This window comes from Theropithecus gelada, chromosome 20, assembly GCF_003255815.1.
Source record: "Theropithecus gelada isolate Dixy chromosome 20, Tgel_1.0, whole genome shotgun sequence".
Taxonomy (NCBI): Eukaryota; Metazoa; Chordata; class Mammalia; order Primates; family Cercopithecidae; genus Theropithecus; species Theropithecus gelada.
In genome coordinates, this window is record NC_037688.1 from 60,729,745 (window position 1) to 60,752,427 (window position 22,683).

At 47.3% G+C, this 22,683-nt stretch overlaps 1 protein-coding gene across 2 annotated transcripts; it reads right to left on the reverse strand.

Moving 5' to 3' along the window:
- Positions 1-5,735: 5,735 nt before the first annotated feature.
- UBFD1 (ubiquitin family domain containing 1) lies at positions 5,736-22,612 on the reverse strand. Of its 2 annotated transcripts, none has more exons than XM_025369767.1 (7): positions 22,385-22,612; positions 21,873-22,202; positions 20,460-20,668; positions 17,888-17,953; positions 17,422-17,527; positions 13,078-13,160; positions 5,736-9,662 (listed from the first exon to the last, which is right to left on the reverse strand). In XM_025369767.1, exons 1-7 carry the CDS (start codon positions 22,407-22,409, stop codon positions 9,552-9,554), a joined length of 930 nt encoding a protein of 309 aa, XP_025225552.1. In that variant the 5' UTR covers positions 22,410-22,612; the 3' UTR covers positions 5,736-9,551. The 2 variants fall into 2 exon arrangements, with proteins under 2 accessions (XP_025225552.1, XP_025225553.1); XM_025369768.1 differs by having other exon boundaries at positions 22,407-22,425.
- Positions 22,613-22,683: the final 71 nt, after the last annotated feature.

The window sequence follows — 22,683 nt, forward strand, 5'->3', positions numbered from 1 at the left end:
TTTTTTAACTTTTATTTAGGTTCAAGGGTATATGTGCACGTTTGTTATATAGGTAAATTATGTGTCATGGGGTCTGGTGTACAGATTATTTCACCCAGGTAGTAAGCATAACACTCCATGGGTTTTTTTATTTGAGACGGAGTTTCACTCTTGTCGCCCAGGCTGGAGTGCAGTGGCCCAATCTTGGCTCACTGCAACCTCCGCCTCCCAGGTTCAAGTGATTCTCCCGCCTCAGCCTCCCAAGTAGCTGAGATTACACCCACTACCATGCACCTGCCACCACACCTGGCTAATTTTTTGTATTTTTAGTTGAGACGGGGTTTCACCATATTGGCCAGGCTGGTCATGAACTCCTGACCTCAGGTGATCCACCCACCTCAGCCTCCCAAAGTGCTGGGATTACAGGTGTGAGCCACTGTGCCCAGCCCCCAATGGGTCTTTTTTGGATCCTCACCCTCCACCCTGCCTGTTGTTCCTGTCTGTCCATGTTTACTCAATGTTTAGCTCCGACTTACAAGTGAGAACGTGGTATTTGGTTTTCTGATCCTGTGTTAGTTCACTTAGGATACTGGTTCCAGCTGCATCCATGTTGCTGTAAAGGACATGATCTCATTATTTTTTATGGCTGCATAGTATTCCATGGTGTGTGTGTGTCTGTATGTATGTGTATACACATTTTTTTTTTTTTTTTCAGTCTCACTGTCGCCCAGGCTGGCGTGTAATGGCACAATCTTGGCTAACTACAATCTCCGCTTCCCCAGTTCAAGTGATTCTCCTGCCTCAACCTCCTGAGTAGCTGGGATTATAGGCATCCGCCACTATGCCCAGATACTTATTTTGTATTTTTATTAGAGATGGGGTTTCACCATGTTGGCCAGATTGGTTTCGAACTCCTGACCTCAAGTGATCTGCCTGCCTCGGCCTCCCAGAGTGCTAGGATTACAGGCGAGAGCCACCGCACCCAGCCTACACATTTTCTTTACCCAGTCTGCAGTTGTGATGGGCATTTAGGTTGATGTCATGTCTTCGATATTGTGAATAGTGTTGTAGTGAGTGAACACAGGCATGCATGTGTCTTTATGGTAGAATGGTTTCTGTTCCTTTATGTATATCCAGTAATGGGATTGCTGGGTCGAATGCAAACCTCATTTTTGTTTCTTTGAGACATTGACTCTGTCACTCAGTCTGAGTGCAGTGACACGATAGTGGCTCACCGCAGCCTCAACGTCCCAGGCTCAGGCCATGCTCCTCCCTCAGCCTCCCAAGTAGGCACACCACTACTAATTTTTTAAGTTATTTATAGAGATGGGGTCTCACTGTGTTACCCAGGCTGGTCTTGAACTTCTGGGCTCAAAAGATCCTCCCGCCTCCACTTTGTAATCCCAAAGTACTGGGATTACAGGCGTGAGGCACTGAGCCTGGCTCCTTTTTAGCAATAGAAAGCATATCCTTTTCAGTCATGAAAATCATACATTGTTACACTAGACCTTTTTTATTTGTTTTCAATACTCAGCAACATATCATGGAAAACTGCCAAATTGGAGGATAAGGTGCTGCTTCATTGTTTTTTTACAACTGCATTTATTTAACAATAGTTTGAGCACTTACTAAGCACTGGTGATCAAATCGGGAGTAAACAGGCTGTGTGTTATTCCTTTGATTGGAACGTCCGGTATAGTCCCCAAGTTGTTCTGGCTATTTTAAATCCCATGGCAGCTGTACATTTTGCTAAAAAAAGCGTCTGTGATTGTGTCTGCCTAAGATCACAAAGTCTGACTGTACTGCCACTTGAGTGCCTGCTTTGCTACTATCTTCAGCAGATGCCTGCAGTGAAACAGCCCATTCACGTCATCCAGTAGCTGGTGTAAGCCCCGAAGAAGCCAGAATGAGGGAAGACATTTACTGGATCTCACACACACAGATCATTCATCCCCAAGGCCATTTAGGGTCTGGTTGTTCAAGCAATAGCAAAGGCCTTTCTGTTCTTTCTGCTCTAAGAGCTTATCAGAATGTTCTGTTGAGAGACTTCTGTGCCGCTATAGATAGGCAGCAAACTGGCCAAATGTACCATTCCAAAGTGTGTGTGAATTCAAGAACAGGGTAAATGGAATTGTATGCATATGGTATTTAATAGCTGCTGAAGACACCTCTGAGGATCTGTGCCTGTTGTACACCGTTCCCATTAGGAAAGGGTGGCTTGTGAAGCCTGTCATGACCTGGTCCCAGCCCTGTCTCCAGCCATCCCCACCCCATCTCCAGTGGAGCTGCTTCCGTCTTCTCACTGTGTCCTCCACACAGCAAGTTCCCTCACTCGCTCCACACACAAGGAAGTACCCACTGTGTGTTAAGCACTCCTGGACCCTGAGTACAGTTTCACACCATATAGTTTGTCTCCCATCTCCAGGAACTCACCACCTTGTAAGGGGGATAGGTACAACCTAGGTGGAGGTTATCACACTCAGCATCACCAATGACGCAACAAGCCAACTTCCTATGCTGCTCCTAACGTGAGGCACCGAGGTCACGTCACCTCTGAGGCACTCCTGCGAAAATCTTGTCACTTGAATCTATGAGGAAACAAATCCGGAAGGTGGGACAGTTTATAAGGCCTGGACTTTAAAAAGTGTCATGAGAGGCCTGGCATGGTGGCTCATGCCTGTTCTGTTAATCCCAGCACTTTGAGGCCAGGAGTTTGAGACCAGCCTGGGCAATATCGTGAGACCCTGTCTCTTCAAAAAAATTAAAAATTAGCTGAGTGTGGTGTCACATGCCTGTAGTACCAGTTAGTCCCAGATTTGGAGGTTGGGATAAAGAGAGATGGATTGGCAAGAGATTCTGGGAATAAAATGGCAGAACCTGGGAGGCTGGGTGGGAAGATCACTTGAGTCAAGGAATTAGAGGCTACAGTGAGCTATGATTGCACCATGGCACACCAGCCTGGGCAACAGAGGGAGACTCTCTAAAAAAGAATTGAAAAACAAATAGATGGGGTGCAGTGGCTCACACCTGAAATCCTAGCACTTTGGGAGGCTGAGGTGGGTGGATCACCTGAAGTCAGGAGTCCGAGACCAGCCTGGCCAACATGGCGAAACCTCTTCTCTACTAAAAATACAAAAATTAGCCAGGCATAGTGGCAGGTGCCTGTAATACCAACTACTTGGGAGGCAGAGGCAGGAGAATCGCTTGAACCCGGGAGGCAGAGGTTGCAGTGAGCCGAGATCACGCCACTGCACTCCAGCCTGGGCGACAGAGATTCCATCTCAAAATAAATAAAATAAAACAAATAAATGGCAGAATCTGATCAGTTGTGTCTAAGCTATCTCCCAACCTACCAGTACTGGGTGAGTTGTGGTCTAAAGCAGGGACCAGAGGATTGGATTTGATGCACTGAATTTGAGGTGTCTGTGGGATACCCGAGCAGGCAACGGATAATGCGCAAGAGCTCAAGAAAAATGTCAGGTTTGGAGTCTGAGCGCTGCTGAGGTGCTTCCCCAGTGCCGGCTCCCTCCTGCTAAGTTCCCACGGAGGAGTCTACTCACCCCACTCTAGGAAGTGGCTTAAGTGGGAATGATTGGTCCTCTGCCCCTGGGATGCACACTTAAGTACTTGAGCGTAATGTGAATTCTACTTCTTCAGGGATGATTTGGTGCTGGGGTTGAGAAGCTAGGAGAACTGAGTGAAAGACTTACCTATCACCTGAAATTCTTTATCAAGTGCATGTGTTACTGTTTTAATGTTTTAAGTGGTAGCCAGCTAATAAATAAATCCAATTAAACAAATTTAACTGACAAATTAACTTTATTAATACGCAAGGCTAATTAATAAAGCCAATAAACAAATGCCAAGGTTCAAAATTTAAAAAAGCAAGTCACGCACCCAGGTTAGTGCCCTTAGGACACACAGCAAAACCGAGGAAAGAAAAAATCTGAAAGCAAAATAAAGCAGCTGGGTTCTTTCCTAACTTCTCAAGTACAAGGTAAGCACAGACTTGAGCATCAGGCAAAGCTGGGTTCTGAATTGTAGCTTCACTTGGTAACAGGCGTGTGGCATTGGCTAAGCCATCTAACTTCTCTGAACCTAAGATTTCCTCTAGTGGCCGAAGCAGGGGTCACAGGAGGGATGTGGTGCGGTGTTGATAATGCACATAACATTCTTCACACTAAGACATAAGGAGCTGATGTCACAGGACCTGAATGCAGAGTGTTTAGAGCAAGTACGTGGTGGAAAAGCACCCAAAGGTGATGTCCACTCTTCTTCCCTCCAGGGCTGGAGGCCTCGAGAAGCAGCATTTGCCTGGCACATAGCAAGAGGTCAAAACATCCTGCTAGGTGGTCTCTTTTTTTTTTTTTTTTTGATGGAGTTTCACTCTTGCTGCCCAGGCTGGAGTGCAATGGCGCGATCTCAGCTCACTGCAACCTCCACCTCCCGGGTTCAAGCAATTCTCCTGCCTCAGCCTCCTAAGTAGCTGGAATTACAGGCACGGGTCACCACGCCCGCCTAATTTTGTATTTTTAGTAGACATGGAATTTCTCCATGTTGGTCAAGCTGGTCTCGAACTCCCGACTTCAGGTATCTGCCCGCCTCAGCCTCCCAAGTGTTGGCATTACAGGCATGATCCACCACACCCAGCCTAGAAGTACCAGACAGCAGATTCTCTAGGTGGGCATCAGCCAACGGATAGCACGTGACACAATCCCACTGCTCCCCCTCCCCCATGTAGTAGTCAGATCCCTAAGCATCCAGCAGTGTTGTTTCAGGATTATGAGGTACTGGGAAAAAGTGAAGAGCTGACCCCCTCCCCCTGCCAGGAAGAAGTAAGACCAGCAGGGACAAACTCCATCATTCTTCATATACCAAGGATTCTGTTTTAGTCTCCGCCTTTTTTTTGAGACAGAATCTCGTCTGCCACCCAGGCTGGAGTGCAGTGGCACAACCTCGGCTCACTGCAGCCTCTGCCTCCGGGGTTCAAGCGATTCTTGCGTCTCAGCCTCCCAAGTAGCTGGGGCAGGCACCTGACACCACATCTGGCTAATTTTTGTATTTTCTAGCAGAGGCGGGGTTTCACCATGTTGGCCAGTCTGGTCTCAAACTCCTGACCTCAGGTGATCCATCTGCCTCGGCCTCCCAAAGTGCTAGGATTACAGGTGTGGGTCACTGTGTCCGGCCGGTATCTGTATTTTTTGTAGAGATGGGGCTCTTGCTATGTTGCCCAGGCTGGTCTCAAACTCCTGGGCTCAAGGGATCCTCCCACCGTGGTGTCCAAAGTGCTGGGATTACAGGTGTAAGCCACTGAGCCTGGCCCATTTTTTGGTAACAGATTTTCTTCCTCCCGACTCCTGGGTCTTTATAGCTTGGGGCTAAACCTGTAGCTCCAATCTCAGTGTTTTCTAAAACATGTCCTCAAAGGCTAAATGGCCAGGTGGGGTTGCCCATGGCACTAGTCGGGAGGTATGAGTACAGAGAGGCAGCTTCTCTTCCAACATGTGGAGGCCAGGCCCGACCAGGGAGCAGACCATGCTACTGTAACAGGAGTGTGGCTCACTGGCACGCCAGTCACTTTCACCATTTTGCAGAGTAAACGTCAACTGTTTCAGCAGAGAATACATTTGAATATACTTTTAAAGCCAAGTAAGACCACAACTGGCAAAGAAATGGCTCTGGGCCCAATTCCAAATGTTGGTTAATCCCCAGTATGAATTAGGCGCATGAAGAATTGGAAGGAAAAAGAGACGCAATTAATTATCAAACTTTAATCAATAGACTAATCTTACAGGATAAACAATAAGACAGCTAGTCAAGGTTACACTTTAAAAAAAAAATCCAGCAGCGCAAATCTAATAGACTAAATACGTTCATCTCCTCCCAAACAGGCATTTGATTTAAAAACAGAAACGAGAACAGAGCGTACACCACAAGGAAACATGGTACTTACAAATATTGTCAAATAATTCTGCAGAACTCTTTAAGGGAAAAAAAAAAAAGGTTCTTAGAAATTGAGAAAGCAGTAGAACCACCCAGCCTGGCAGGTCAATCTACCAGATGTTCTGCACGTGAGAGGGCTCCCAAACACCTGTAACTTCAGAAAGGCTGCCAGGCACTATGATGAAGGAAACAGGTGCCGATCCTAACTGGAGATGACTTTATCACAAAGCCTTAAGACAAAGGGACCATCCTTTTCCAAGACAACAGGCGTGAAGAGAGGCAAGGAGCAAGAGGCGAGGGTTCCCTCAGCAGATGGGTGGAAAGCAAGCCTGCCCTTGCACGGCCCTTGGCACACTCAATCTACCCCCTTTCCCTTCTCTGCCCCTGGCAAAGAAAGGTTGGGCAAGTGCAAGAGCCCAGAACGGCTCCTCCAGGCACATGGTTAAAGTAAGAGTAAGAGGAAAACGAGCCCCTTCTGGGTGAAATATGGCAACTTTTCTGAAACATGGCAATGAGGCAGAGTTAATCTCTTTGGCCCTCATTAGGTAAAGCAGCAACTAAGGAGCCTACTCAGGGCCTCACGTGGCCCCCTTCTATGCCCACAAGAAAGTGCATCCTTAGCTCAGTTCAACATTTAAAAAGAGCTAACACTACTTGCAAAAGGCCCATCATGGATTCAAACACTTAATACCAAAGAGGTCCAGCAACTCGCGAGTCTGTCTGCGTTCTGTGATCTGAAGCAGAGCTGAGGGGGCCTGGCTCACAGGGTCATGTTCTTCTGCCAAGGCGCCTCAGGGAGCGAAAGAAAAGCGTGATGATGTCTGTGAGCCAGAACCTGCAGGAGGACCACTGGTACAGATTCTAGAAGACAAAGAAGCCCTCAGGGGGCTCTGAGAGGTGTTCAGTGTGTAAGAGATGGCCACCCCCTCCATCTCTGGCTTCCAGTCAATGCTGTTATGGTCACTCTCCGGAAACCAGCTCTTCCTTTATCCACCTGCACGCCCCCTGCCACAGTGAGGGAAAGATCTGATCCCTCTGACAGTGAGGAAACTGTATAGAAATTATCCTGAGGAAAAAAAAACCACTGTGACGCTACCTAAGAGAAAGAGTATTTCAATTTGCTTACACAGATTTAGTCAGTACACTCCAGACTGTAAGAAATGTATGAAGAGACTGCTCACGGAACTCAATGACTGAACAGTGAATACTACTGTGACCCAGACACGATCGAAAACACTTCTCCCAGTGGCTTCTGGTGTTATGTCTGCTCTCCCGAGAGCTTCCAGCAAGGTCTTCCATGCAGACAGGGTGAGGAGCCACAGAGCTCAAGATTGCTGAAGCTGATTTAGTAAGCTCTGTAAAGCAATACTCAAACAGCTCCATACGAAAAGGTGTCATTTACATTATTATTTATATATAGTATCTCGAAGTAAGGAAAAAAGCACCATTTTACTGAAAATAAAAACACTCACGCAGGCTTTGGTCCTCCTGAAACGACACCAGCCTGAGTGAGAAGCAGTTGGCCCTTGGGCAGCAGGGAGATGATGGAAACGCTTGCTGTCACTGGCAAGAGGGGAGGCCAAGTGGCCTGGCGAGCCACAAGAATGGGGCAATAAGGGGAGCAAGTGAAGAGGCCTCCAAGAGCAGCCAGGCCAGCGTGGGGACGGAGCCGCCTGCTCTAAAAGATCAAAAGTAGGTGTGCGGCACTGTCAGGACAAGTCTCTAGGACTGGGGCATTGGCAAACAAAAGGGGCAGTGTCTGACCCGAGATGACGGTCTACTTAATGCATCTCATTTCCCCCGAAACCTGTCACCTGCAGACAGAGGCTTGGACACGCAGCTCAGATGCACTCTTTTCCTCAGGAACTGCAGGCCGACAAGGACAGAAAAGCTGCAATGACTGCTCCTTTCTCAAGGGATGAAAAACAGGCTGTTTCTTGGATGCTGCACTTCACAAATGTACTAATTGCCCCCAAAAAAGCAAAGAGTAGATTTTCCTGCCTAGATGCATCACTTGGCATTGAACACACCATGGAAAGCAAGAGTCTATGTGGGCTGGATTCCTGAACTACAGCTTAGAAGGGAAGGGCGTACAATATCATCATTAACTGGCTCACAAGAAATAGTCATCTTGGGCGAACACATGCTAATACGTTTCACAGAACGAGGGATGACAGCCTAGAATCCAAAATGTGACGTTTGGAATATTTCTCGCCAAACCTTACTATGAGAGCCTGCAACCAGTGAGAGGAGAACTGCAAAGACAGCAGCAGAGAAACAGCAAACAGCACAAAGGAGATCATTTACCAAGAGACTTTCCCTCCTTTCAGAGGCAACCAAGCCAGACGGAGATGACAGAAGTTCACGTGTACAAAGAACAGAAGGGCAGAAGGGCTAAAACCAGAAGAGGGTGAGCTAATCATGAAAGCAATTTATCCCATTTTTGTTGTTCAATAGCATTGGCCAACCTGCTAGGGTCAGATGTCTTCTTGAGAAAGGCAGCATCTCTGAACCTGGGATAAAGGACACTTGAACTGAATGCATGAGCAGAAGGACCCAATGGAGAAGCATAATTGAAATCATCCTTGGACTGCTTAAGAATTTCTTGAAAACTTCCAAAGAAAGAAGTTTATATCTGGATCTGCAGCTATACGGCTGTATAGTCTATCTTCTACCTGGCTCCTCCTGGAAGAGGCCTTTGTCTGCTTGGGAGCTGGGGTTTTTGAGTGGCACAGCCCAGACACAACCATGCCAGGCTGGGCCTCTAGGCCAAGCTCAGAGAGGGGTGCAGACAATCATCCAATCAGCAATGGAACTCCTCGGAGATGGGGCCCAAAGGGCAAGACGTTTAAACAGGAGCCACTGGGAGATACTCTGCTGCTCAACGAACACCACAGCAAGTGTGAGAGCTCCCTGCCCAAGACCGAGCAGCTCTTCCTCTCCCACCGTGCGTTCACAGGCAGCAGCAGCACGGCGGGAGGGAGCCCAGGAAAGGAAGCGTTGATGAGGTACCAAAAGAGGAACTGACATCTTTGGGTTCTTAAAACAAAAACTCAAATCGAGGAAGCGAGAGAATGAAAAAGGGAAAGAATTAAATCTGAATCAATGGACAGAAATATATGGCTTACTAACCCCCCTCCATTTTGCATACAATTTTATACAAAAAAGGAAAAAAAAACACCCCAACTCATTGCAATGCAGTCCAAATGTTTGCAACCAAAGATGTATGAAAATATTTCAATTGAAACCGCCTTTTTTTTTTTAAAAAAAAAAAAAAAACAAAGCTTTTGATCATTCCCTTGTCAACATAATTGGCAGATCTACTCTCAAACACACTTAAGAGTATTCCACACAACATGTTCGGAATTCAGATTTATTGATTTCCATCGTATTGAGTTTAAAAATGGTATGAAGCTGACTACAAGAAAGGGAACTGGTCATTTTAAGTTAAAATTAAGCTAATGGTGAAAGTACATCACCTCTGGCTTCAGTCACCACATCACCTCAGACTGAATATAGATTTTTTGTGAACAAAGTTCCAGAACTCTGAAATCCAGGGATGCTGCAGGCCTCTCCCGGCAATGTCCTTCACTTTGGGTCAGTCTCCTGGGCCAGAGGTGAAAGTGCTTTCAAAAATACTGCCATTTCCCCAGCACAGTGTCTTTGATTGCATCCACATATTGAGTTGGAACCCAGTACACCCAGTAGTAAGAGGCTTCCGTGGGTCCCAACTGAAACGCCTGGAAGGGAAAAAGGAAAACCAAGCGGTACTTCAGAGGTCGGGAGACCAATCAGGCAGGACAAACATGGGGGAGGGTTGGGATATGAGTTAATTAAAAAGGGAAGAAAAACCAAACAGAACTTTGCACGTGGGGAGCGTTCTCCCAACCAAAAACAAAAACAGGCAGGATAAGGGTTAAGCTGAGCCAACCCTAAAGCAGTGGTTCTCAAACCTAAGTGGTCATCAGAGCCATCTAGAGGGCTTGTTGGAACACAGATCAGCAGGCTCCACTCCTGTGAAGTTTCTAATTTGGGGAGGTCTGGGGTGGGGCCTGAGAAACTAGCAAGCTCCCAGGTGATACAACACTACTGATCCAGGGACCACAGTTTGAGAAACACTGCCCTAGAAAACCTGTCACACATGCTCAAGAAAACAGGTATGAATGTTCATTGCAGCACTGTCTGAAACCACAAAAACCTGGCAACAACCTACATATCCATCAGTAAGGGCATGTAGAATTCAAAGTGACAAGGCTTAATCACACCAATACTGGAGTTCTTTTTAAAGAGGTATCAACTGGGTCCACATGGATCTACAGTTAATACTGACAGATTCTTATGTTGAACCAAAGAAAAGCAAGTTGTACCACAATACATGATACCATTTACGAAAACTGGAAGCACAAAACAATACTCCATCTTGTTCATGGATACACGTGTAAATAAAAGAATGGATAGATGGGAAGGACGCACGTGACACACGACGATGGTAATGGGGGGAGGGGAAGACAGTGGGGCCATCATTGCTGTGAATAAACTTTATTTCTTTTATTTAAAAAAAAATTAAAGCAAATTACAAAATATTTATAATTGCCACTTCTCAGTGACGGATATATGGGCTTATGACAGTTATTCTCTTTCTTTTCTGTATTTTATTTGTATTTTTTCTGAGCTGGAGTCTCGCTCTGTTGCCCAGGCTGGAGTGCAGCAGTGCAATCTCGGCTCACTGCAATCTCCGCCTCCCACGTTCAAGCGATTCTCCTCCCTTAGCCTCCCAAGTAGCTGGGATTACAGGTGCGTGCCACCATGCCCGGCTAATTTTTCTATTTTCAGTAGAGACAGGGTTTCACCATGTTGGCCAGGCTGGTCTTGAACTCCTGACCTCAAGTGATTCACCTGCCTCGGCCTCCCAAAGTGCTGGGATTACAGGTGTGAGCCACTGCGCCCAGCCTCTTTTCTGTATTTTAAAAACATTTCTCTAAAAATGAAAAAGCACAGCCAGTTTTCCAACTGTGAATGATGACATGTTAATTTAGTTAAAGAAATGGCATCTGCACAAAGAGATAACTAATAAGTACTTTCATTAGGACAAAGGTAAAGGTGTTTGGAAAAGAGAAGGGGGCTATCAGAGCTATCCTCTGCCGGAAATAACTCGAGAGAAATGAACTTTTCAATGAAATACTAAGTCATTACCCATCCACACCAATTCCTCCAAAGAAGTCCAAAACAGTCCACTCAACTTCCTTGTACTTCCTACCACCAGGCCGCTTGAAAACTCAAGCTACAAACCCTACAGGGTGCGACTGGTAACACAAATTATTCAAAAAGGAGTGATGGGGCCCAGTTAAAAATATTCAACTCCAACTTTTTTTCTTTCTTTCTTTGCGCCTGGCCCAACTGTTAAAACAGAAAAAAATCACCGACCAGGCCAAACCAATCTGTTTGCAATCTTTGTAATAAAGACTACAGACACAGGGCTGGGCACAGTGGTTTACGCCTGTAACCCCAGCACTTTGGGAGGCTGAGGCGGGCAGATCACGAGGTCAAGAGATTGAGACCATCTTGGCCAACATGGTGAAACCCCGTCTCTACTAAAAAGACAAAAATTCGCTGGATGTGATGGCGTGCGCCTATAGTCCCAGCTACTCGGGAGGCTGAGGCAGGAGAATCGCTTGAACCTGGGAGGAAGAGGATGCAGTGAGCTGAGATAGCAAGGTTCTGTCTCCAAAAAAAAAAAAAAAGACCACAGAAAGAGTAAGGTGGAAGGGCTGCCGGGGGCCTGAGAGAAGCCCCAGTGACATCATCATCACTTCCAGAAGACAAAACCCCAGCAGCCCCACAGCCTAGGGACTGCACTCCCAGCTACAGCCTTGCTACAGCAGCACTGGGCAGGATGCCGACAGGGCTGCCTCCCTTGTCTACCATACTTTAAGCCCCTTTGATTATTTTTCTTTTTTTTTTTTTTTTGAGGCGGAGTCTCGCTCTGTCGCCCAGGCTGGAGTGCAGTGGCGCGATCTCGGCTCACTGCAAGCTCCGCCTCCCGGGTTCCCGCCATTCTCTTGCCTCAGCCTCCCGAGTAGCTGGGACTACAGGCGCCGCCACCACGCCCGGCTAATTTTTTGTATTTTTAGTAGAGACGGGGTTTCACTGTGTTAGCCAGGATGGTCTCGATCTCCTGACCTCGTGATCCGCCCGTCTCGGCCTCCCAAAGTGCTGGGATTACAGGCTTGAGCCACCGCGCCCGGCCTTGATTATTTTTCTATAGCAAGAGGATCTTCCAACACCTCTCTGCCTGGGACTTGGTATCCCAATCCACAGGCCAAACCACTAGTTCCTTCTTCCTGGGATGGGGCGGATGTGGCTTCATCACTATGGAATGGACATTGAAAGGCCTGCCTCCCTGGATGAAAAATGGCAGGAGGCCCCACCCTCACACTACAGCTGCTCAGGCCAGGACTCTGATGGGCAACTGCAGAATCAACTTCGTTGTCAATGTGGCCCCTCCAAAGAGCGCTGGGAAAATTTTGGAAACTTTGCCCAAGCTGCTCATTTTACGGGAGGAATGAATTTTTTGCTTTGTTCTGCAGACTTGCGGACCATGTCCAAACATTCTGTCCTCCTGCAGGAAGCCTGCTCTCTGCAGAGTGGCCTCTATGCAGAATAGATGCTCCACAGAGCCCGTCCTCCCCACAAGGCCCTCAGCCACTGGGCCTGGCAAGAGCGGCATCATTATCACAGAAAAGAGGCTGCCTGGTGCCCTCACCAACACCAAGGCTGGGGCAAGTCTTGTTTTATACGCAAGACAAAACTTATAATGAAAATCCACAAGCCATTCCTCCTCTTTATATTTGTTTTCCTGATCTAGAAACAACACATGACAAGAGGGAGGCAAAAGAGACTTTTCTAAAAGAGGTAAAAGAAAACATATCCCCTTTAAACTGATGGAAGGTGTGTGTTGGGGGGTACAAAATAAACAGAACTAGGAATAGAGGCCATGGATTAAGTTCGAAGTAGATGAAGAAAACATGAGGGTCTTAAAAAAGCGCATCTTCTGGAGACTGAGTTTGCTTCCATTAAACATGCTCAGTTAAAACTGTTTCCCGCCAGGTGAAGCAGGAGTCTAGTGAGAGGCTGGACTCAGCCAGCTCTACTTACCATCATGTGGTAGTCTTCATGTCCTTCGATAGGTTCACTGACCACATTTTTTATGGAGCCCATGGGCAATTTCTCAGTCCGCTCTAAGTTGAGAGGGATTACAGTGATTATTCAAAGGCCCTCCTGTTCTAACTCCTCTGACTCAGCAGTCCCTCATCAGGTCTGGTGGCTGTGGGATCTACGGTAAACTTAAGTGACTGGCACCATGCACTCAGGGGACAACATGACAGGGTCTTCTGACCAGTGCACATAAGGCCTCGTGTGGGAGCTGGGAACTCCGCAGGAGCAAGTGGGAAACTGGGTTTGGCAATGGTATAGTAAAGGTCTCTGAGGGCAGAGATGTATCTTCCCTGGGATTACTTTTTAAAGTCTGATGGTTAATAAATATCCAAGAAAGGCCAGGCGCAGTGGCTCACACCTGTAATCCTAACATTTTGGGAGTTAGGATTTGGCCAAGGCAGGTGGATCACCTGAGATCAGGAGTTCGAGACCAGCCTGGCCAAAATGGTGAAACCCTGTCTCTACTAAAAATACAAAAAATTAGCCAGGCTTGGTGGTGGGCGCCTATAATCCCAGCTACTCGGGAGGCAGAGGCAGGAGAATCGCTTGAACCTGGGGGGCGGAGGTTGCAGTGAGCCGAGATGGTGCCACTTCACCCTGGGCCAAAAAGCGAAACTCCGTCTCAACAAAAAAATAATAAAAAATAAATAAATAAATAAATACCCAAGAAATTCCTTTGTAACCTTATGCAAGCCCAGCATTGGCTAAAGTATTGGGCAGTAGGGAGAGTCAAAAGGCCTACAAACAGAGGAAACACATTCCCCTGTGGCTCTCACAAGGGCAGGGGACTGCCTGGGTTTTAGGGCTAGATTCTATACCACAACCCTGCTTCCTTCTCCCGCCTCCCTCCTCAAGTCCTCCCCACTCCATATTCACACACTTTTATGAAGTTCTCTTAAAACATTTATAACCTCTTATGATTAACACTTGAGATACCACTGGTCACATGGGGTCAGAAGACATTGAGGCGAGTTTAAGAGGATGGCAGGTAAGAGAGGGGGGCAGCAACGGATGCCTGGAGTGAGATGACACTGCCGGGAGTGAGCCAAGTGAAGCGGAACTGGGTGAGGTCAGGGGGAGGTGTGGTGCACCTGCACAACAGGACACAGCCACCCCAGAGCAGCAGACACCTCAGGGACCGGGGCGCGGGGGGAGGCGGGCAGGGAGGCTCAGCAAACAGCTAAACCAAGTGGAAAAAAACTTGCAGCCTTTGCAGAAAGAAAAATCTGGAAAGGTAGAGTCTAAAAATAGGTAAGTTGGCCAAACAGACTAGGAATTTAGAGACCACGGTTCTGGTCTAGTTGGGGACTTAAGACATTTTACTTCAGTTCTGTGGGCCTCAGTCTCTGAAAACTGGGGGCTGGGGAGAAGGAACCTGAAGATGTTCATTTAGGTTTGGACTTCTAGCGGCTCTACAACAGTGGGCCCTAAAGCAGGACCTGGGCAGCAGTTGTCTTTAAGATGGAAACTTTTAAAACACCTTTCATCCTCAAATGTCTGGAGATAACACAAAAATATACAACAGATTTCTGGCTTCTCTTGAAAACTCCGAAAATTGGGCAATTCTGGACATATACTCCTGATCACTACATCAGACCTTCAGCCAGATTCAACTTTCCTACAAGCAGGGCACATGCTCTCCCCAGCAGCTTCCGGTTTCCTGCCTGGAGCTTGTTCTCATTCTTTTGAGGCTGTTAGCACTGCCTCCTCCTACACAAGCTAGCAGAGTTTAGTCAAGAGTAGCAGCCCTTAAGGGTCACTTACTCAGCAAAACGCCCCATGGAGAGGCCAACTCGCTGCTGGGATGGTCATTCCATAGCCGCTTCTTCTTGCCAGCAGAAAGACGAAGCCAGTGGCTAGCAGCCAACTCCCAGAACAAGCTGTCCTCTTATGAGTGCTTATGACACTGAGGTGACAGGACTCCTGGGCAAGTGGGAAGAGTGCCTGCCCCTTGGGCTCCAGAGGTACAGTGCTATGGGTGGGAATGAAAATCTTAGCCTTGTTCAACCCTAGAAAACATGAGTAGTTCATGGCCACACTCCTTGACAGGGCTGGTGAGTAAGGAGGTTTTCAAGGGCTCAGAAGCCCCAACATATTGAGCTTCTTCTAGAGTTCTGCCTTTAGGCCAAAGCAGGAAGGCAGCTGCTCCTACTAGCAAAAAGAAAACTCCAATACAGGGTCAGGAAGTTCTTGTTCTATCAGTTCCTACAGTTATGATGTGTTCCCTATACAAACTTCCTGACACAGAAATATTCCCTGAGGAACCAACGAGCACTTACAGACTTAGTTCCCATCCAGACTTCTCTGCCCGCACCTATCCTCATGGCAGGGTCTTTCCAGATCAGCCTTAGCAACTGCCTTCAGTGAGGCTGCCCACAAGCAAAAGTAGAGGTCCAGCAAGAGACAGGAAGTCTATGCACTTCAGCAAGTGAATGCGATGGGACAGAACTAAGCAAAATCACCTGCAAAGTCGACAGAGGCTGGGCAGCTAACTACTGACAAGGGGAAGATGGACAGGCTCTGCAGAAGAGAATGATGTAGCAGAGGGTTCAAAGGACCTTACAAAAACTGGGGGGAACCCTCAGATATTCTGCAAAACTTGCTTTGACCATGCAGTTAAGAGTTGAATGTGAAATGAAGAAAACAGCGAGTTATCATAAAATTGACAGAAAACTCAAGCATTTTTGGCATTTCAATTTTTGTTCATTTTAACAATCAGTATAGGGTTGAACACTGATTTTTGTGTTTTAGATGATTAAAAACTCTCTCTCCCCACCACCCCTGCCCCGATTATTCTCCATAAAACTTGGTTCCATGTTAAGTGGAGTCTCACTAAATGGTCTGTCCCTGAAACCAGTGAATGTCAGATGATGGGACCCCCTATACTTCTCTTTAGCATTTACCTCGAACACTGAATACCTACAGTGCTGGCCAGAAACAGGTGATTTAGGCATGTTCGGTTCCCTCCAGGAATCTAACAGGGGGACAGACAAGTCAGAGAGTAATGAGTGCTCTGGGGATATAAACGAAGCGCTCTATGAACAGAAGCGGCAGCAAGTCATTTGGAGGGTGGGGGGTGAATCAAGGAAGGCTTCATTCGGAGAGAACATTTAAGTAGGGCCTTGGAAGATTTTATTAATAACAAGGAATGGGAAGAAGGCATTCCAGGTAAGGGCACAGCATGAGCAAAGACAAGGAGCTGTGCAAAGCACACTGGGAGTTTCACAGAGAGATGCGGCTGAAATACACAGGGGACCACAGGGCAAACGGGCCTGAAGCTGGAACCAAAATTTAAGGCCCAGTGCTGAGAACACTGAACGCTATGGTTACGCATTTGAATGTGTCCTTAGAGCCAAAGGTCCTTGAGCACAGGTATCCAGGATAAAAAGCAGTAGGTAAGATGGACAGGACAGAAGAAAACACAGATGCGGCAGTGAAACAGGGTAACTTGCTTTTAACAGACCAAGTTTAAAGATGCTTGGGAACTTTAACTGGCACAACAGTGTGGCACAGAAAGGGACAGACAGTTCTGCAGTGTAACTGACAAGACTTTGTAAACATCTGGGGGAAGGAAGAGGGAGGACAGTCAGAGACACTTCCCAGCAAACAGCAAGGCTAATCCAGACACCGTGCACAGGCGAGGGTGGGGCAGGGAGAGGGCAACCAGGCGGGGAGGGACAGGCAGATTCCTAAGCAGCGGTTAGGAAAACTTCACCTACTACAGGGTCAAACTCTGACCTACAGGGGCCAGGCAGGTGACAAATGAACAAAGCTGGCTACTTCTAAGATAAATGGGACCGTGAGGACTGTAGCATGGCCCACTGGAAACCACTACTCGGCTCTAGTGGATCGATGCCATGTGAGAATGCAGGCCCCAAAGGACCAGATCATTTGATTTTTCAAGAGAAGCCAAAAAATAAAAATAAAAAAAATTCAGATTAAGTGAAATCTCTCAATTTTTACAGATTGCGTGTCATCCCACAAAATCTTTTTCTGTGGACCAGATTTGGCCTTTGAGCCATGTGTTTGGGGCCTCTGAATCTGTGTGCAACTGAAGAGCCAATGTTTGGTGGATCAGCCCTGAGATCAGAATGAAAACAATGAGGGAAAAGGGTCCAAACAAAAGGCGAGCGTCTAAAAGCAAATTTAAAAGCCAGAAGCACGCAAAGCACAGTGGAGAGAGAGAGGTTTCAGAAGGAGGGGCGGAATCGTACTCTACAACGTGAGTGCTGCTGGGTGTCAGAGGCAGGCAGTGGGCCAGCAAGGAGGCAAGGAAGAACATACCTTTAGTGCCAATCCACAGCTGGTCTTGTTCTAGTTTAAAGGTGAGTCTCACTTTTCCTCCGGACTTATTGTACATGCCGGACAGTGGTACCGTTGGCAGGCGTTCCTGGAGGCACAAGAGCATGGTAAGAGATGGAGGGACAGTCTGAAAAAAAGAGAAGGGGGCCAAGCGCAGTGGCTCACACCTGTAATCCCAGCACATTGGGAGGCCAAGGCAGGTGGACCACCTGAGGTCAGGAGTTCAATACTAGCCTGGGCAACATGGTAAAACCTCGTCTCTACTAAAAATACAAAAATTAGCCACGTGTAGTGGTGCACCCCAGCCTGGGCGACAGAGCAAGACTCTGTCTCAAAAAAAAAAAAAAAAAAAAAAGGGAAAAAAGAGAAGGGACAGGATTGGAGGAACCTCAAGTCAGACGGTGGGGCTGGCTCATTTTCAGAATGCTCACAAAGAGATTCGCCTTACCTGGGCACCCTTAACAGATGGCATCACATCTTCAGGTTTTCCTTTATCCAACACTTTCCTGTGTTGCTATAAGTCAGAAGAGAGAATGAAATGAAACAGCTGACTACATTTAGTCATGTTACTATTCCTTTGAAACACAGGATGAAGCAAGCCTTAGTGTTTTAGCTCAAAAGCTTTTAATGACGACAGACTATGGATCCTTTGAAACTATAGCACAGCGTTGTTCAGCAGAATTTCTGGGAGGACGAAGATGTTCGTACCTGTGCTAGCCACTACCTACTGCTGTGACTATTACGCACTTGAAATGCGACTACTGTGACTGAGGAACTGAATTCTTAATTTCATTTTAACCAGCCACATGTAGCTAGTTACCATATTAGCTATCAAAGTTCTAGAGCAAACGGGATTTCCAGATTGCCCTTCTCCCCTCAAAAAAACCCACCACTTAAATGATTAAATTGTCAAGCTAAAGAGGGCAACAAAGGGTGTTGCTCTCCTACCAGACAAAAAAATGGTACCCACCTTTTTCAACTTAAATTCCCAGAGAACCCTGTAAGATGTTGGTAATCTGTCTAACTGCCTAGAAAGAGCAGTTCTTCAACAAATGGAGACCCAGCCCATCGCCGAAGTTTTCCCCACTGCCCTACCCTTAACTCCAGCTAAACAGGAACCTGGAAGAGCCACCTTTTGGAAAGAAATGATTACTCTATAATCTGACATTAAGAAGCCTCTAAACTCCACCCCTACCAGCCTGCCCCAAGAACCCTGAGGCAGCTCTTTAAGGATTCTAAGTTCAGGCCTCTTAAACAGCTCTCCTGCCTGGCCCACCTGAGTCTTATTTCTTCTCCATCTGTGGCCTTATAGGCACAGCCACTGCTTGGAAAAGCTGGAACTATAGGACAATGAATGGATAGAAGATAACAATTTAATCAAATGTAAGTACCAGGCAGCCACAAGCCAGCCCAAATCCTCACTGGCATGGTGGAATCCCTCTGGGAGGAATAAACACAGCACTGCCAGACTGTTAGCAAAAATTCACTCCAGACATCAGCCCCAGACCCCTTAATAAGCTGATAAAAAGGCAAGGGACTATATCCTGCTCATTAGGTCATGTGATGCATCATAATTGGCATCAATGAAACACAGCAGCATGGGCTGAAAGTGCAATTCCAGTCACACCTTTCAAGTACCTTTTGAACAAGACTTCCTGTACTGTGGAGAACAGTTCTAGGCCTGTTAAGCTACCATTAGTAACTAAAAACCTGCATTTAAGAGGCATGTTATGCTCCAAGGGTGTGACCAGTGGGACCACTCCTATCTGACGCTCACATTTCACTATTTCATACATGTGGCAGAGGAAAACAGGAATATGAGAAGAAACTCAATCGGTTTCGAGACAGTGCGACCCCATATGTAGGGGTGAAGTTTCCAAATCAATACCTTTTAGATAATTAGACAATATAGGTTTACAACCCCTTATCCGAAACCGTAGCGTTTTGAACTTTAAGGGTTTTCAAAGTCTTATAGAGATAATATTGCTTTAAAATACACAACAATCTTCTCTGTGGAGTCTGGGGCAGCACCTTGTCACCAAAGAGGAAAATTCACACTAATTCTGGTCCTGTTAAATTTATAAAAACACTTTTCATTTTTAGACTTCTTTGGGGTTTTGGAAGCACACATGAGTGATTACGGATATGTAACACAAACTGTCTCCTTCTCTTACTGTTGGTCATACATCTTAGTGTCTATGGTCACTAAATAATGTTGATTCAAGTCGATCTACTCTACTGTGGACACAGTTGAGAATACCTGTTTTCCTTGGAACGCTAGGAAGAATGATCAGGAGGCTACACAGCAATCAGTAGAATTTGCCAGGTAAAAAGATACCAAGTGATGATTCTTACAACCTGTTCCTTCTACAGTAAAATCATCTCACTTGTCCTCATTCATAAAAGAATGTTAATGGCTATGATGAGCACAAGACAAGGCAGGATCTCTTGCAAGCCAAAAGAATAAAGAATGTAAAAAAATCAATCTCCTATTTCACACATCAGGACAAAAAATAAATAAATAAATCCATCAGTGTAGTCTTCCTACTCAGCTTCATTCAGCTTCCTGAAATGGTCAGTTTTAGAGGAACGTCCGAGAGTTGTTGATTTCCATGCTTAACCAGGCTTGTTGACTTGGGAAAAACCACAAACCAAAAAGCCAAATGTAAGCACTTGTGCAAAATGAGGGCTTACTTCTAGTTACTGGTATTTTTCTCTGGCACTAAATAGGAGAGAGAAACCCATGTCTGATTCCTTTCAACACATGGTCTGAAGCCTCCCTTTACCAAGGTCTTATCCTAAAGTAGGTAGACTTGAGACACACTGACCCGCCAGATGAGACAAAGTTGCAAATCTCAGGTAGTTGTCACCTCCACTCTGCGGCACCCAACTGCTGCCATAAATTTCCATCATGGGCCCTGTCCAAAAAGGAGCTTATTCTAGGGAGAATATAACCAGCCAAGGCTCGAGAGGACAAAGCCTCAAATTTCTCAGGACCAAGAAGCACAAGATGGACTCACTTTCTGCCTGCAGAGAGGCTCCTTCTTGTTCTCTTCGGCCTTTGCATCCTGCTGCGCAGCATCTTTGGGTGTGTTTACTGCTAAAACATCATTGATGGTGGAGCCAACCACCATGATCTTGGCCCCACTGGTCACTTTTATTTCTCTCAATGTTTTATCCTCGGGGACGAGTCCCTTATACATGACTTTCTGCATGGCAGGCGGGAGACCTTGGGAAAAGGTAGAAGGTGGACAGTGAAAGGAAGGAAGGAAAGAAAAATGTATGGATACTACACAACTCTTTGGTTAACAGACCAAAAAGTGTATACTGACTCCACCACCTATTAGCTTTCTTGGGAGATTTACAACCTCTGAACCTCAGTTTCTAGAACTGTGGAAGACTTATGAGAGTAGGTCCTTCTATACAGAATTGTTTCAAGGATTAAGAGATGAGACCAATGTGGGGCATTTAGTACGGTGCCTAGCATTCAATAACTGTTCAATAAATATTAGCTCTCATTCTTTCCAAGTTGTTCCTCAGTCATCTAAATCATTCAAATATTAAGTGAGAATCCACAAGCATCAGAGTTACAGAAGCCGACAGGGACAAAACTCCTGTTCTTAATGGAGTTTACAAGGCTACATGTAGAAAGCTTTAAAAAAAAAAAAAAAAAAGTTCAAGGCCAGGAGTGGTGGCTCATGCCTGTAATCCTAGCACTTTGGGAGGCCGAGGCGGGCAGCTAAAATAAACAAACTAGCCCCGCGGGGTGGGGTGGCGGGCGCCTGTAATCCCAGCCACTCGGGAGGCCGAGGCAGGAGAATCGCTTGAACCTGGGAGGCGGAGGTTGCAGGGAGCCGAGATCGCGCCAGTGCACTCCACCTTGGGCAACAGAGCGAGACTCCGTCTCAAAAAAAAAAAAAAAGAAAAGAAAAGAAAAAGAAAAGAAATTTCAGATGGTAAAGCACTATAAACAAGGTAAAATCAAGAAACAGAATCAACTGTGAAGAACCAGCATCAAAGTCAATAGCAGTGTTTCCTCAACTTCACTTAGAAGAATTACCTAAGATATTTGCTAAAAATAAATTCCTGGCTACATACCAGACCCACTGAATCAGAACCTCCTGGGAAAGGGCCCGGAAGCTGTAAAACAAGTGCCTTAGGTGATTTTTTAATTAGAGATGTTAGGGCAGTATTAATGAGAAACTGGGGTCTAAACGTCAGACTTCGGCTTGAATCCCAGTTCTGCAACTTACTAGCTCTATAAACTTGAGTCTCTTTCCCCAGCTGAGTAATGAGCATCCAAATACTCTTCGGAAGACTGCTGTGAGGATGGGGGTGCCTGATGCAAGGAAAGCCACCAGGTGCCTAGCACGGTGCAAGGGCCATCAGGAGGCGGGGTGGGGAAGACTGGCTGTCAGCGCCGCAGGAATTACCTGTAATCGAGTGGATCTTCTGTTTCAGCTCGGAGCCTGTGCTGTCCAGGGGGAACTTCACGTCATGCTTGGTCTTGTTCCAGATGATCTTCAAGTCCACCAGCTCCCTGCCCGCGCCGCCGCCCGCGTCTTCGCCGTTGCTGACCGAGGCCTGGGCTGCGGGGTCCCCAGGGGGCTGGGCCGGGGCCGGCTGCAGGCTACCTCGTGCGGCGCCGGAGTCCTCGGCCGCCGCCCCCGCCGCGGCTTCAGCCTCCACGCAGTTGAGGGGCCGCGCGGGCGCCTCAGTCGCCACGGTCTCGGCCTCCGTGTCCATGCCAGGTTCCTCCATGCCTGCAAGGGGGTTAGGGGGTGGGCGCTTGCCGCGGGCTGGACTTGGGAACGGATGCTGTCCAGGCGCCGCCGGACCTCCGTTCCCGAGCCGCGCTTCTCCCCCCCGGGCCGGGCCGCATCCCCCAGAGGAGCGCCCGCAACCTCAGCCCGGGCCCGGCGCCCGCCACCCCCGCCGCACTCACCATCCGGGGCCCCGGCCGCCGCCATGATGATTGTGTACAACACCCACCGCTCCCGCAGAGGCCGCTGGGAAGAGGCGAGCTGGCTGAGATTGGCCCCCGCAGCAGCCCCTAATCTCTCACAGCACAGCCGGAAACAGGTGGAGGTTTCTATGGAGACCCGCCTCCTCCGCTTCCCCGGTCCGGCCCCTGCCACGCTTTAGCTTTCCCAAGCCGAAGGGGGCGGGTCCGGGAAATAGCCCTTTCTCTGAGCTCTGCCCCCTGGTGGCGAGTGCGGCCACAGCCGTCCAGGGGGGCGTGGA